We start from the raw sequence: 16,295 nt of genomic DNA on the forward strand, positions 1-16,295 counted from the left end.
GTGACATGAAATCCAAGAGGGAGTCATTTATTCTTATTTCATTGCGTCATTCATTTAGTTAGGACTCAGACCAACTGTCTAAAGACTGTCCCCTGGATATAATGGTAAATTAAACAGAGATGGGAAGAGGCTCAAGTGGATAAAGTATTTGCCATGTGAGCATGGGGATGTGAGTTTGGGTCCCCAGCATCCATGTAAAAAGCTAGGCACAGCTGCATGTCTCAGGGCAGACAGTTGGATCCCTGGAACTTACTGGCTAGCCAGTCTAGCCAAATTGATGAGCTTCAGGCTCAGTGAGAGATGGGCTCAAAAATAAGGTGCAGTGTGAGTAAGACAGCCGACAATGACCTCTGGCCTCCCCACACATGAACACATGTATATACACACAAACTTGAACATAATACACAGACACACAGACACAGACACACACAGAGACACAGACACACACACACACAGACACACACACACACACACACACACACACACACACACACACACACAAATAAAACAGTGGCTAGCCCCTGAAGCCACCATTCAAATATTAAGTCTGAATCTCCTAAGTAGACTTTGCTCCTAGGCCTCCTCCAGCCCAGATAAGCTAATTCCAAATCTTTGAAAGACCTCCCTAAATCTGAGGCTCAGACTGTAGTTATCCTCCAGCTCTGGTGCTAGTCTGGTCAAATAAAAAGGTAAGAGAGTCTAGGGAAAGAATCAGATATATGAAGGGACTTGTGGCCCATCACTTCCAGAAAGGCTACCCTGATCTGTCCACTGGATCCCAGTACCCTTTTAACCCAATCTCTGATGAACAACCTGCGTGCACTGTGATGTTTTGGGCTGACCAGTATATTTACTCTCTTCACTCCTATGTGTGTTGCCTCTGAAGATGTGTGCTCCGTATTCCAAGATCATTGTGATGAAGGTTCTTGTGACACAGAGCTTCCTGGCTCTGTTCAAGTGTGGGAAGTCAGGAGAGGCCCAGTTCCTTTGGGGAATGCAATTCATCTCCTAAAAGGAAGATCCCCTTCCCCAGTTCTTTACAGCTCACTAGGACTCCTCAGAAGAACTAGACACAGGCTACTCCAAAGACAGCTGGCAAGGAACATGACCACTCTCTCTCCAGAAAACAGCCTCTCTGCCAAGCAGTCAGCTTCCTTCATCCTGGTATGTGTCCTTTATTTTGTCTGGGATAGGGTCTCACTGTGCTGCCCAAGCTGGCCTTGAATTGCGGTCCTCTTGTCTTAGCCTTCTGAGTGCTGGGGTTGTAAGTGTGCATCACCACACCTGACTGGTACATGTGCTTCATAAGGCTCCAAGTGCCCCCCACCCCACCCCAGTTTCTGATTTGCATCAGGGCTCTTTTTCTCTACTGGGTGGGAAGGCAGGATCAGTTGTATCTGAGTCTTACCATCCGCACCAACCACAGGACTGAGACATTCACATGTCTTTTTTACCTTACCTGGAGATCTTAGAATCCAGTGTGACTTTTTCCCCAAATGTGTTATTCTAACTTCACTGAGTTGCAGATTTGTAAGGTCAAGCCTAAAGATGCTTTGGCACAGAGCGGTCAGCGTCCCTATTCCCCCTTCAGAGGATGGTGTGATAAGAATAGGAGGTAGGAATTGGCTAGGCAGTTAGGGTAAAAAGATCCCAAAGAAATGTAGCCAGTTTCTTGGCTAAAAGTCAAAACGTCCTTGGGCCTGTTAGCAACATACTCTGTTCCAAAGGCCAAAAATGTCAAAAGGATTTGGGAGCTTGTATCTAATCCTTAAAAGATTTTAGGGTTACCTCTTCAGAGGGGGGAATGTTGGAGGGGAGGGAGTGGGCATGTATTTGATCAAAACACCTTATATGCATATATGAAATTCTCAATAAAGTTTTTGTAAAAATTTAAAAAAAAAACAAAAAAAGATGCTTTGGCACTTTTGCCAACAATTTTGGTATGTCACCACCAGGTGGCAGTAGTGCTTCTGTTACCAGGTCACCAACCCAGTTAACAAGATATATCTATTTCTCAGTCCACCTGAGTCATGAAAATTTTCCATGCACTATTTTTTCAAAATCATAACGAATTATAATGACATCAACCAATCTCAAGACCCATTAGTCACAGTGATGAAGAGAAAGATACATAAAAATGCAAAATGAGTTCCTCTTTCCCCGAGTTTGAAACGTTACATCCTTTTGCAGATCCGCCAAGCCTTGAATTTTTTTTTTCCTTTCTTCAGTTCTGGGAACTTAGAGAAGGCTAATAATAATAAAAACAAGATGTCACACAGCAGTCATTGTATATACAATGACTGTTCTAAGTGTTTTATTTATAGTCATCTCTTCTCATCCCCACCCTCCTACCTAGGTGGATAGGGGATATATACTTTTTTAAAAAATTTTTATTAGTAGTAGTATTTTTATTTTATGTGTATGCGTGTATTGCCTGCATGTAGGTAAGTGCACCCATGTAGTGCAATGCCTGTGGAGGTCAGAAGAGGCTGTCGGATCCCCTGGGACTGGAGTTACCAACAGTTGTTAGCTGCCATGTGGGTGCTGGGATTCGAACCCGGGTCTTCTGCAAGAACAACCAGTGTTCTTAACCACTGAGCCATCTCTCCAACTCCTTTAAAAAGTGTATGTCCCCTATCCACCTAGGTAGGAGGGTGGGGATGAGCACACTGACAGTATACAGCTAGTGAGCAGCAGAGCTACTGTTTTAGACCCAGGGAGTGGGCTGCCAAGCTTCCTCATCAACCAATGATCAGTGACAATGTCTGTGCAGTTGAGGCAAGGCATTAGGGAGACCCTGCTCCCCAAGGGCAGACCAATGTCAAAGTTCCCTGTACCTTCTTGGTGCCGTGTCCCTATTCAGGCTCAGAAGATAAAATATGTGTGAGTTGTTTAATAAGGGGCTCTGGGACTGGAGAGATAGCCCAGTGGTTAAAGTGTTTGTCACACAAGCATGAAGACCAGAGTTCAGACCCCAGAAACCATATAAAATTCTGGGTGGGTGTTGTGGTCTGCCTGGAATTTCAGTCTCAGGAGGTGCAGACAGGGGTTCTCCAGTGCAAGCTAGCAAAGAAAATGAGCCATATCAGTGAGCTCTGATTTGACTGAGAAACCCTATCTCATTGAATAAGGTGGAAGAACAACGGAAGATGATTCCCAACATCAACTTCAGGCCTCCATATGCATGCACACAACACATGTGCACTCTCATAATACCTGTATGCCCCCCATACACGCAGATATACATACACATAAACATGCATACTACACACATACACACACACATTCACACACGCACACATGCATGCAAGTGAATGGAAAAAGGAATAAAAAAAAGGAGGCCCTTGACCCCACCTGATATGCAGATAGTGAAATTACCCACCCTGCAGCCAGGGGGCTAGGCCGTTACTGTTAATTTCTCATGCTTTTCTACCTCCTGACACCTCATTCCTCCATATGCTGTGAAGCACAGCAGCATCAGTTGCCTGAGAAACTGTTAGGAATGCATCCCTGTAGGCTGTACCCCAGATTTTCTGAATTAGAATCTGCATATTAAGAAGTCCCTCAAGGTACTGAAGAGATGGCTTGGCGGTTAAGAGCACTACTGCTTTTACAGAGGACCCAGGATCGAGTCCCAACACTCACATGATGGCTAACAACAATCTATATAACTCCAGTTCCAGGGGATCCAACCCCTCTTCTGACCTCCGTGGGCATTGCATGACACAGGTGCACCTATCTACGTGCAGGCAATACACTCATATACATAAAATAAAAATGATAAAATAAAGTATTAAAAAAAAGAAGTCCCTCAAGTGATTTGTATGAAGATTTAATTTAGAGTCCTGGGGGTACATAGTCAAGTGTTAAAGGGAAGATGGGAGCATGTCTGGTCAACTCTTGGGTTCTGTCTATCAGTACATCTGTATCTGTAATGTGCCATCTCAGAATCCCCTTCTCTTCAGCAGAACACAACACCCTGGGAAGAGGGATCCTTTCCCTCGTTCCCCAAGAAGCCTAATTCCTAGGTGCTATTTTATAAATACTTTTGCCTCTTGCTTTGCACGCAGTATATTTACTCCACATAAATGCTCACACTTGTATAAATACACAAGTGTGCATGCCACACACAGGCATACCCATACCCGACTTATCTCAATAGTTAGGACAGATTGTTTTACATTTCCAAGAAAGATAAAATTGAACATATGGATTATTTAATTAGTGCTTATCTTGTATTTTTCCATTATCAAAGCAGCACAATTATAGAAAACTATGAAAATACTAGAAAAGGGAAAGCATGTTTATATTCCCCTAAATTACTCAAAGATAATCATTGTAGTATTTTATTTTATTTTATTTTGAGACAGGGTCTCGTGTAACCCAGGCTGTGCTCAAACTCACTATGTAGATGAGAATGACCTTGAGCTTCTGATCCTCCTGCCTCCACAGGTGTATGTCACCATGCTCAGTTTATGTGCTTCTGGGGATCAAACCCAGACCTTTCTGTGTGCTAGGCAAGGACTCTACCAACTGAGCTACATTCCTAACCCCGGTCACTGTTGCTTTTAATGGAGGGAGTTTTCATGATCTTTTCTTTAGTTTTTTCTCCATTTTATTTATTTGCTGATGTTTGAGGCATGTGCCACCATGCCCAACCTTCAGTCTTTTTTTCTAACAATCTCCTGTATGTTTGAAGTTATGTGGTAGTTTTATTATATATAACAGACACAGTGCATAGGTGATAATACAGTGAATGCCGGTGTAGCAGGACCAGAGGGTCCATCACGTAAATGAGCAGCACTACTGTAGGACTGCAGAACACGGGGCGCAGGGGTGTAGTGCAGAGGGAGAATACAGAGTATTTAATTGTGTATTATGCTTTTTTGGTTAACATTTGTATTTTTCTAGATTATTATTCATTCCTTGTAAACATCTATTTATATGCTCACAATACTCCATGGAGTATATAAACCATAGTTTACTTAACTATTTCCTTATTGCAGAACATTTAGAGTGTTTACATTTTTCATTTTGGCAAGTAATGTACAATGAAATTCATTGTGCATACTGGACTTTTTTCTACTTATTTTCAGCAATTTCCTCAGGATGGAGCTTTAGAAGTGAGTCAGAGATTGTGAGCTTTGATTCCCAGTGCAAAGTCCAGAGTCTAGCATTTCAAAGTCTTCTTAAATTAAAAGGAAAGCCCAAGGTCCCTAGCAAAGGACTGAGCTGATTGTCCTTGCCAGGCAAAGAGAAACCCTCCCATTGACAAGACGGAATGGGACAGCTTCTTCGATGAGAATGGTCACTTGGCCAAATCACGGGACTTCATCTGTGTCAACATTCTGGAAAGGGTATGGTTCCCAGGCTACCCTCAGCTTTTCCCTGACACTAGGGAGTGGCATGGATGGCAGAGGTCAGACAAGACATTGGGCAGAGTCCTTCGGGCAGACACCTTGAGAGTTCATGGCCTCCCACCCCCAGGGTCTACATCCCTTTGTAAGAACAGAAGCCTGGAAGCTCCTCACAGGCTACTACTCGTGGCAGAGTTCCCGGGATGATCGGCTCATGGTGGACAGCAAGAGGAGGTAGAACGTTCCAGATCCTCTTTCAGTGAAGAGTGGATGGGGCTGCAGGTGGCAGGGGACCACTTAACCTATAGATTGAGGCTTCTTTCCCTGTATGAACTCATTCTGAGAAGGCCCCTGGCGTTTGCTTCCCAGGACCCACATAACAGTAGGTGTGGCCAGTTTCACCAAGGTGCCTCCTCTCCTGCTCCATTGACCAACCCAGTAGCTGCAAACGGGGGCTTATCCTAGCAACTCCCTTTATCACTGTCCCTAAGGCCTGTGCATTCTACCTGTGAAGGACCCTAGAAGTCTTCCCTGGGCCTAATCCCCACACCTGCCAAATGCCCTATGGCAGAGCTGCTTCCAGGGTCTAGGTTCCTCCTCCCTGCCCATCTCGCATCTCTTGGTAGCCAATGTGGGCTGCTCACATCCTAGGATAAATATTTCAAATAGCCCGTCTCCCAAGGCCTACTCTAATCCTTGCTCCCCCATTCTAGTACATTCCATCTGATCACACCAGATGCCTGGCTCTCCATATGCTTAGCCCCTCACCCCAGCAGAGCTCATGTTTGTACTACTGTTCTTGGTTCACTCTTTCTCCCTCCACTCACACTGACGTCCCCATCATCTGCCTTCCAAGACCCCACCCTTGGGCCAGTGGGATGGCTCAGCAGGTGTTTGCCACTGAACCTGATGACCTGAGTTCAATCCTCAGAATCCACATGGTGGAAGAGAACTGACTCTCACGAGTTGTCCTTTTACCCCTTCACATGCTCCATGGCATGTGAACACACACACACACACACACACACACACACACACACACACAGAGTATTTGCAGAAACTCCACCCTTGCTTTAGGCCAAGATTATACAGGGAATTTCCTCCAATCAGCCCTCCAAGATCTTCTGTATATAGGTAGTACACAAGCTTTGAACTTGAACAGCCTTGAATTTAGAAATGAGTTCAAATTGTAGCACTACTATTTATACTCTGTGTGAACCTGCCCATGAACTTCCCTGCTGAAGTCTCAGTCTTCTCCTCTGTCAAAGGGGGGGGGTCACAACAGTTTACAGAGTGGTTGTAAGGGTCTAATTAAAATCAGTCAAGTCACTGTGCAAAGGGAAGGGATAACTAGTACATACATGTATTGGCTGGAATGTTCCCCCAAAGCCAGAGGCTGCTGTCTTACACTTCAGTGACCCTGGGACTTGGCTTTGCAGTACTGGGATAGAGCATACCCTTCCTGCCAGGCTGAGAGCACACTGGGGCAGAGTTTGCACCTCATCTCACTGCGGGTCTCCTCTGTCCATGTGAGTGCTTGGGGTGGGCTGAGTCAGAATGACCTCACAGTGATTGCTTCCTCCTCTTCGGCTGACTGGCTGATTTAGGAGTCTAGAGTAAGGGCTGTGCTCAGCCCTACAGTAGCTCCCAATCAAGATACAGAAGACGCAAACTATCAAAGTGCCACAAACAGGGTAGCTGGCAACAGACGTTTTTTACTCTGGCATCTGGAGGCAGAAGACAAGGACAAATGATGGTCTCCTGTGAAGTCTCTGAGAGACCATCCTTCTTCTCCACATCTCTCCAGGCCTCCCAAGGAAGCATCCTTGGTTTGTGGCTGCATTTATCCACTCTCTGCCTCAGTCACCACATGGCCTTCTCTCCCTGTGTCTTTTACAGTGACATTTGTCATTTTATTTAGGGTCCCCCTGGAAAACCCAGGATGATCTCATCTTGAGATCTTTATTTAATCATGCTGGAAAAGATCCCTTCTCCAAATAAGGCCATGTTCATAGGTTCTGGGGGTTGGGACATGATACCTTTTGGAGGTCACCAGTCAGCCACTGCACCAACTAATCACATTGTAATGGTGAGCTTGAGACTTTATTTCAGCTTGTCCTTCCAACTCCGGGAGGTATGGGTACCAGTATGTCCCCATTCTGCAGATGGGGAAACTGAAGTAGAGAAGGAAGGTAACATCCTTTGTAGATACTCAGTTGGTAAGTAGTGGGTCTAGGGTTCCTGTGCAGCAGCTTGGACCGCAGAGACTGTGTTAAGCTATCTCCACACTGTGCCAGGTATACATTGGAGAATGCTTAAGGCTAAGATGGGGGAAGACACTGTAGGTGGGGGCAAAATGGGCCCTGCTGCCCCATCTCCCTTGAACATAGCAGTAGCTGCTGTTCAGTTTTCCCTTCTTGGAAGGGGAAGACCACTCGATTCAGCCTCAATGCTGTTCTTGCAGGAGGAACTATGAGGCCTTATGTAAGATGTATGAGAAAATTCAGCCCCTGCTGGAAAACTTGCACCAAAACTTCACAGAAACTCAAAACAACATTGGTGAGCAGTGGGAGTGGGAAGGTTGTGCAGAGAGGAGGGCTGGAAGCCATCCAGAAAGACCTGGGAAGAGGTGAGGGCCAGAAGCCATCCAGGTCTCTTTCCAGTCATTTCCAAGGAGAGATGATTCCTGGGACCTTGAAACTGCTTGACTTGGACCTGGAATTTCCCTAGCCAAACCCAGATCAATCCAGCCACTCATGCCTATGGGTGTTCCTACATTTATTTCCTGCCATCTGCATGCCCACTGCTTTGCCTTCCTTTCTTCTCTGGCTTTGAACTAGGTTGGATCTGAATTATATGGGGAGGAGCATTCCTTGGCAGAGGGTATAACCTGGTTAAAGATATCAACGCGAGGAGAAACCCAGACAGCTCAGGGTGTGGTGAGGAGTTGAGCCTGGTGTGGCTTATGTGTCTTTCTTAGATCCCTGCTAGGATGTCTTAGGAGCTTTCCTCTTAAGACAGGAGAAAAACTCATCCTTGGATCCTCTGCTGGAGATGATCTAATGCCACCTCCTGTCCCTTGCTCCAACCTAGCATATGACATCCAGAAACTCTACGACAAAGACCCGCTGGGCAATGTGCTCATAGATAAGAAGAAGCTGGAAAAGATCCTGCTCCTGAGTTATGTCTGCAACACGCAGGCTGGTAAGCCTAGGGCTGAGCCCCAACCCACACTTGCTAGATCCTTCTTGGGCCCTGACCCAGCTCCCATCAGCTCCCTTCACCAGTGCCCTCTTCCACAGAGTACCAGCAAGGCTTCCACGAGATGGTGATGCTTTTCCAGATAATGGTGGAACATGACTATGAGACCTTCTGGCTCTTTCAGTTCTTTCTGCAGAAAACAGTGAGGGCTAAACCAGGCACCCATCTCCCACTCCCCACTGCCTATCAACCCCAAGGCATCAGCAGCCTTAGCCACTCTATCCAGCCCTCAAATAACTTCTAGGTCAGGAGGTGGGTGGTGGAAGTATTGGAGTCCAGAAGGGGTTGGGGGGCAGGGTTCTGGGTCCCACTCTCAGCAGGCCCAAGGATGGCGTCCTCTGCTGGCCTTTCCCTACTCAAACACAGCTTTCCATCCTGCCAATCATCCCTAGCTTCCCAGGCCTCTAGAATAAAATCCAATATCCTTAGCCAGGTCTCTAAGGCCTCCTATTTGGTCCTGCCCCCCTCTGCTCCTTCTACAAGACCTACAGTCCAGACACAGTAACATCTTCGTGCACCCAGGCTGTGGGGCTTTGTTGGCAGTGCCCTCAGGAACACCACTCGGACTTTTTTCCTGACCGTCCAGAAGCTGCCCGCACCACCTCTTTCTACCCCTGCAACAATGTGCTTGCTGCTCTTTCCTTTCCCACTTGGCTCTTTCCTAATAACTGCGGATCACTGGATTGTGAACCGCTTTGGAACATCTTTGCAGCTCTACCCCACCTCCCACATGTTAAGTTGAACATGTACACACACATGGCTGCCCAGAAATGCACACATGGGCAAACAGACACACCTGCACACACACACTAGAGACATAGATATAAATTTACACACATGAATGTACATACACACACACACTCATGCAAAGGCACGGACCCTGCCTGCAGCCAGACACACAGACCCTAAGAATTGGAACTGAGAGGTAGGCCTTGGCTCCATGATGCTCTCAAATCGAACTGAGGAGCACTGCCTCCCTCCCGGGTCCCATTTATGCAGGAGCACAGCTGTGTCATCAACATTGGGGTGGGCAAGAACCTTGACATGCTAAGCAGCTTGATCACTTTCCTGGACCCTGATTTTGCTGAGCACCTCAGTAAGTGATCCCCATTTGCTACCATTCCACCCCACTAGAACAGCCTTGTGGGAAGGTCAGAAGTTAGCCTGCCTCAGGTCCAGCTAGCTGAGACTTCTCCATACCCTGTGGGGAGGACCCATCTAGAAGGGCCTGTATCTATAACGTTGAACATTTACCCCAACTAGTCTCCATGACCAGTTGGGAAAGTGCAGCTGGAGTTGTGTGTCCTGTGTTTTGCATGCTTTGTGGTGTGGCCTTGTCTGTGTGATGGTTTTAGCAAGTGTTACTCCTGTTACTCCTTACTGCTGTCTCCTTGGCTAGCACCTGCTTCTCTCCCCACAGAAGGGAAGGGCTCGGGGGCCGTGCAGTTCCTCTTCCCCTGGTTCTGCCTCTGCTTCCAGCGTGCTTTCAAATCTTTCGATGATGTCTGGAGGCTCTGGGAGGTGAGGCGCACAAGGGGAGCACTTGAGATAGGCCCCACCCTTCCTGCATCAGGAGGGGAGACTGCAAGTTTTCCTGCCTCCCTCTTTCTTCCTGAATACCTCTTTGGATGGTGTTCAGTGGTTTGGGGTTTTATTAGACCTGCCTCCCTGTTCCCACCTTGCTGGTGGAAGATGGGCCATCAATCTATCGATTCTGATGCAAAGGCCCCACCGACTGAGCCTTCTGCAGGGCATTTGCCAATGTGTCTGGCCTGACTTATAGCTCAGCAGCCCTTGCTCTCAGCTCTCCATTGCCCTTCCTTAGGCTTTTCCTCCCCCAGCAAGCTGGCACCTCTCAGAACCCTCTCTCCTGAAAAGGCAGGCCTCAAGGACACCTGTAGTCCTCCAACCACAGTCCTCAGGGCTACCAGCAGATGACCATCCCTAGAAACACACCTACTACCTGTTGCTGTTCTGCCCCATGGCTGCCCCTACTTATAGGATCCAGCCCAACTATCAGCCTGGCATGTAGTACCCCATAAGCTAACTCCCACCTGCCTCATCTTTCCTACCAGGCCAGCTGGTCTCCATGCCCAGATCTAGTAAGCACCCCATTCCCACCCCAGGCCTTTAAAGACACCCTGGATTTCCCTTGAATCCAGCTGCCTCCATGCCTGAGTGCATGGTTGGTGGTAGCTGGCTATCTTCAGGTTGTCCCAGTCTTGGGCCACAGGGCCCTGGCTGAGGCCTGCTGATTGCCCACAGGTCTTGCTTACAGGGAAGCCCTGCAGGAACTTTCAGGTGTTGGTGGCCTACAGCATGTTGCAAATGGTGCGTGAGCAGGCGCTAGTGGAGAGCATGAGTGGTGATGCCATCCTCCTGGTGAGAGCACCCTTGATCTAACCACACTCACGTTTCTGAAGCCTGACCCCTATACCCATCATACCATTGAACAACACAGGCTTAGGACATGCTGGTTCTTGGCTGCCTTTGCTTCTGGAAGGAAGAAATGGCAAGAGCTGTAGTATGGAGCTCTATGCCAATGGCTTTTAATCAACTAGATCCAAACATCTCATAACAAGTCCACCACAGAAGCTGTATTGATCTTATCATTCAAGTTAGCATGTGAAAAAATAGAGGTCTTGAATGGTCTAAACATTAAGCATTACTTGCTTCACAATGACCACTTGTGGTAAAAGGACCTATGGTTTCCTGATATACTTAAAAAGTAGCTGATGGGTCAGTGGGATGGCTCAGCAGGTAAGGGTGCTTATTGCCAAGCCTGACAGCCTGAATTTGATCCCTGAAACCCACATGGTGGAAGGAGAGAACCAGCTCCTGCAAGTTGCTCTCTGACCACATTGCACACGGCAGCAAAATTACAAACCAAGTCTTCCTTAGGACCCTGAGTCATATAGCAGAACCCCAGTACTTCCTAGACCTCAGTGTAAGAAAGAGCTAGGTATACAGTTTGCGGGCACCATGCCAGGCAGGCTATCAGGCGATGCCTAATAACTGCCATGAGCACAGCTTTCTTCCCTTTGTGCTGCCTGTGCCCCAAAACAGGGAGAGATGTTTGTTTATACACATGCCTGCACACACATGCACATGTGTCTCCCGCTCAGGCCTGCAACAACCTCATTGATCTTGATGCTGATGAGCTGATCTCCACTGCCTGCCTGGTTTATGCTGAACTCATGCAAAAGGAGGTAAGGTGCCCAATGATTTGCCCTCCTTGCCCTCCCCCCATTTCTCCTCCTTTTGTTCCTCCCCGAAGAAGCCTTCCCTAGTCTTTCATACCCTGCCTGCAACAGGCACATTCAGCTACAGAGACAGCCTATACTCCTTCCCACCAACCAATGGAAGTTCTGCATGATCTTCATATCTTCCTGGGTAGCCTGCTTCCTAGGCTCATAGCCCTCATCTCACATTCCTGGTGCCCTCTCTTCTCAAGGGGTCTGGACACAGGCCTGGGCTTCTAGGGAATCCAGGTAGACCAAAAAACACTAGCAACAGACCAATCAATGTCTGTCTACATCACACATCCATGACTCTCCTCTTCCCCAGGTTCCTCAGCCATTAAAGGATTTCTTTCTCTGAGGATACTGACATCCCCAATGGACGCCTGGCCTGAATAGATTGGATGAAGGTAGTTCTTCAGTCATGGGGTCAGGATTAAGTCCAGTGTGTGTTGGGGTGAGGGCACAGACAATACAGCATCATGGAAGCAGCCTTGTGATGGGTCTCCTTTGATCTGGAAGTACTTGAGGGCTAAGACGGCACAGTACATGAGAGACCACTGAGAGGCACACCGAGACAGGCTAGTGTGGGACAGCCACTCTTCCTGACTGATGGATCTCTAAGGACACAGTGGGTCTACATCTGGAAACATCTGGTTAGAGTGGAAACACCTAGACAATTGTGGAAGACAATGGTAATTATATAAGGTTGGCAAAATGAAAGACAGACAAGGGAACAAGTGACTTCATGACAGGATGGCTTTTGGGGGAAGAAAAACCTGCAAAAATGTCTCTGGTGTGAGAACGAGAGCCATCAGTAAATTTGTGGAAGGCCCCCAAACAGCTGCCCATTACATCAAGTTCAGGCTCTCTAGACATTCCTTCTTTGGGATGGGGAGTTGGAGAAGGGTTGGCTGGGCCAGGCCTGTGGGGTTTCCAAGAAGTCCATCTGCAGAGGTGAGCAGGAAAAGTCAAAAGGGAGCTGGTGGTGCAGACAGGGTTACTACAGCAGAGAAGCCTGGGTGTTGGAAATGGGCACGTGTACATGAAGTCAGCCAGAAGCTGTGCAGGCGGCCTCCCCACCTGCCATGCACAGCTCTCTCTGGACCTGTCTCAATGACAAGAAGATGGACTGAAGCAAGACAAAGCAAAAGAGAAAGCAATAGAATTTCCTGCTTGTGCAAGGACTGTCCTACCACAGGGCCGCCACCAACCGTTGATTTTGAGACCTCAGACTAGAGTTTCTCACCTATCTGGGGCCAAGTAGCCAACAGAGGGAAGAGACCAGCAGACAGAAATGAGGGAGGCTAGTGACAAAGGAAAGGAGAGAGGAGTTCCTAGCAGTAGCTTATAGTCTTGCACGTGAGAAGAACTAAGGTAGTTTTTAAAAAAAAATAACCAATGCCCAGGGCCTTCCAGTTAAGACTCGAATAGCTGGGGGTGGGCCCAGGGTGCTGGTATTTTTTTTAAACCCACGTGATTCTCTATGGCAGTCTGGGATGAGAGACCCTGAGTACCAAGCCCAATGGAGAGGATCCATTCATGATCTGCTGTCTGGTGTTCCTTTTCACACAGAAGAGTCTCCCCTACCTGTGATGAGGTCTCAAGATCTTGCTTGAAATTTCACAGTGAGTGGACTATGGTCCAGAGAGGACAGGAGTGACTTGTCAGGTCTCTGCTCTGAACTGACACTGAGGAGTCGAGCCCCTCTCTGTAGGCAATTCCCCATCCCACTACACTGAAGTTCCTCGTATCCTCTCCTGACAGGTTCTCGACCCTGCCTCCCCACCTTGCCACCTAGAGCACTCCCCCTGGATCATTCTAGAAATAAGCATTTCAAGTTCTTTTCTGAACCAGCACATAAAAGAATTTCTTGGCGGTGTAGAATTAATCAGTGCCCAAGTTTTAAAGACCTGACCCTCACCTGCAGTGATATGTAAATGGTACCCAAACACCCACAGTGCAGTATTCAGAGACTGGGAGTAAATAGATGTAAATGTATGCGATCATTATGCAAACAAAGGCAGCCCCAGATTAATGGCTCCCATCCATCAACCAGGCAACAGCTGTCTCTTTAGGAATAGGCTTGGTGACAAAGAGGGCTGAATGGACCCCTGTCAGAAACATCCTGAGGAAGGGTCAGCTCTCAGGTCAAGAGGAGGAGTTGTTCAGACACCTGGCTTACTCATCCCCTGCTCTGAAAAGTGTCTATAGCCTGACAGGAAGTTCTCTGAGGAGTCCTGGTCTGAGTCCCAGTTTCACTGCTAGGCCCTGAACGTTGGAGGAGATGGTGGTGGTAATGGGGATTGGTGATGGTGATGAAGGCTTTGGAGAGACAATGGTGAAAATGATAACAGTTGGAAATGCAGATGGTTGTTAGTTACGGTCACACCATTCTGTAAGGCACCTCCAGTTTGGTTAAACAATGACAGTTCCTGAAACTAAAGTTATTTGATTCCCAGAACTAAGTAATTTGTTTTTCTAGATTCTTGCCCTTCCCACATATCCCCAGATGTTTATTGATAACCTAACTTTTTTTCACTTGACATTTTTTTAACCAACTACTCGTCTTATTTCCCTAGCTAACTCTAGCAATGTAGGCCAAAACTCAGTCCCCTTCCCCTTCCCCTTTCCGGCTCTGTAACTACCCCAACCTATAAGTAGACAATGGGCCCTGGTTTTCCTACTCCAGAGACCATCTCTGCAGGTCTTTTCCAGATAGAGCCTGTGCTGTCATTGAATCCTTCATTCCTTTGCCTGTCTTTCCTTCTTACCAACTTTACCATGGTCCCTGACTTACCATAGAATATACAACTTTTTGACTTTATGGTGCAAGACTGATACATATTCAACAGAAACCATATCTCTGAATTTTGCTTTTTTTACTTTTTTTTTTTAAACTACAGATTAAACCTAGGACCTCATGCTAGATAAGATATCTACCACTAAGTCAACTCCCCCTTTTAAAATTTTTTATTGTGAGTCAGGGTCTAGCTAAGTTGCCCAGGCAGTCCTTGATCCTGGCATCCTCCTCCCTCAACCACTCAAGTAGCTGAGATTACAGGCCTGCACCAACAGATCTAGCTGAATTTTGCCTTATAGTTTCTTCTCCGGGTAGCCACAGGCAGCACCATGCCCTCTTCCACTGTGCACCTACACTATGCTGTTCCTTATATCAAATGTATTAGATGCATTTTCATCTTAGGATAGTCTCAGTTCATGTTGGACTTACTCAGGCATAGTCCCATCATAAGTTGAAGAGTATGTAGCTGAGAAGATGGTGAAGGTAGGGGCAACGGTGAAGTTTCAGTGGAATGATGTAAACAATAGAGAGAATGGTGACAACACAGGTAAAATGGGTTTGGAGACGGTGACTGGTTCAAGCACAGTGGTACTGGCCATGGTAATGAGGATGACAGAGATGGAAGGGTGAGATTTGATGTGACGATGTAGGGAATGTGGAGATGGCAGAGTTAATGTTAATGCAGTCATCATGGAAAAGATGCCAATGAAGAGTGCAGGTGCAAAGTCATGGGGAGGAGAAGTGGTGTCAGGGGTCTTGAGAGGGACAGAACCAACAGACTTACACATACTTGTTAAGAGATATTAGGGAGATTGACTGAACAACTATAGTGGCTAATAAGTAAGTCCCAAGATGGCACCATCTACAAGATGGAGACGCTAATGCTGGCAGCACAGCTCAGTCCAAGTTCAAAGGCCTCAGAACCAGGAAAGCCAATGGTGTAACTCACTCTGGAAGCTGAAAGTCTGAGAACCAGGGGCTACTGGTGTAAGTCCTGGAGTCCAAAGGTATGTATTTAAGCTCTCCAGCCTCTCCAACAATCAAATGGTGACTGCTGCCACTGAGAATGGATCTTCCCCACCTAGTCACTCTACTGCTCACTTGTTCATCTTCTCTGGAAGCAACCTCACAGACACAAATAACACTTGAGGCTTCTAGGTAATCCCTAAGCAGTCTAGTTGATACCTAAAAGTAACCATTACAGCCAGAAGACACTGCAGGACTCTGCAACATTATTGGAGCCTCTTTAATCCCCCCAAAGAGTAGCAGAAGGCCTCTCCAGGATTGGTAGCTTCCCACAGTAAGGAGGTAAGGTAAGGCCTCTGGAATGGTCCAGCTGCTCTTTCCTAAGGAACCTGCATTTGCACATGACATCCTGCAGGGGGCACTTCTCCACAAGCTCCAGACTCCCACCAGAAGGGAGGGGCCTGCCCAGGGGAGGAAGTTGTGAGAGGCACTGGGCAATCTGTGTGCTCTACCCAGAGTCGAAGGGAAGAAGAAGAAGAGTCCTAACTGCCTGAGTGAGAGCTGCACTGTTGTGCAGAAAGAAGGAATCTATTGCTTGTGGCTCTCAGAAGTAGTAAGCCTTCCATTCTGACTGCAGACTTCCTGGGAAGGAAACTTGGGGCCAGTGCA

General features: G+C 47.2%; 1 protein-coding gene across 4 annotated transcripts; it reads left to right on the forward strand.

Moving 5' to 3' along the window:
• Positions 1-785: 785 nt before the first annotated feature.
• Positions 786-12,345, forward strand: Tbc1d21 (TBC1 domain family member 21). 4 transcript variants are annotated; one of them, XR_001872515.2, is made up of 11 exons: positions 786-1,164; positions 5,250-5,357; positions 5,488-5,591; positions 7,822-7,916; positions 8,451-8,561; positions 8,660-8,760; positions 9,618-9,714; positions 10,039-10,139; positions 10,829-11,000; positions 11,744-11,827; positions 12,186-12,345. XR_001872515.2 is itself a non-coding variant. In XM_008836463.2 (11 exons), exons 1-11 carry the CDS (start codon positions 868-870, stop codon positions 12,216-12,218), a joined length of 1,248 nt encoding a protein of 415 aa, XP_008834685.2. In that variant the 5' UTR covers positions 786-867; the 3' UTR covers positions 12,219-12,345. The 4 variants fall into 4 exon arrangements, 3 of the variants coding, with proteins under 3 accessions (XP_008834685.2, XP_008834686.2, XP_008834687.2); XM_008836463.2 differs by having other exon boundaries at positions 10,884-11,000; XM_008836464.2 differs by having other exon boundaries at positions 10,042-10,139; positions 10,884-11,000.
• The last annotated feature ends 3,950 nt before the right edge of the window (positions 12,346-16,295 follow it).

The sequence above is a fragment of the Nannospalax galili genome, unplaced genomic scaffold (assembly GCF_000622305.1).
Source record: "Nannospalax galili isolate Female #2095 unplaced genomic scaffold, S.galili_v1.0 scaffold54, whole genome shotgun sequence".
NCBI lineage: Eukaryota > Metazoa > Chordata > Mammalia > Rodentia > Spalacidae > Nannospalax > Nannospalax galili.

Excerpts from the sequence above, each read along its gene's own strand:
- Tbc1d21 (XM_008836463.2), top strand. The coding sequence starts at position 868 with ATGTGTGTTGCCTCTGAAGATGTGTGCTCCGTATTCCAAGATCATTGT. Across the intron at positions 1,165-5,249 it reads AGTCAGCTTCCTTCATCCTG|GCAAAGAGAAACCCTCCCAT; the intron begins GTATGTGTCCTT and ends TGTCCTTGCCAG. Across the intron at positions 5,592-7,821 it reads ATGGTGGACAGCAAGAGGAG|GAGGAACTATGAGGCCTTAT; the intron begins GTAGAACGTTCC and ends CTGTTCTTGCAG.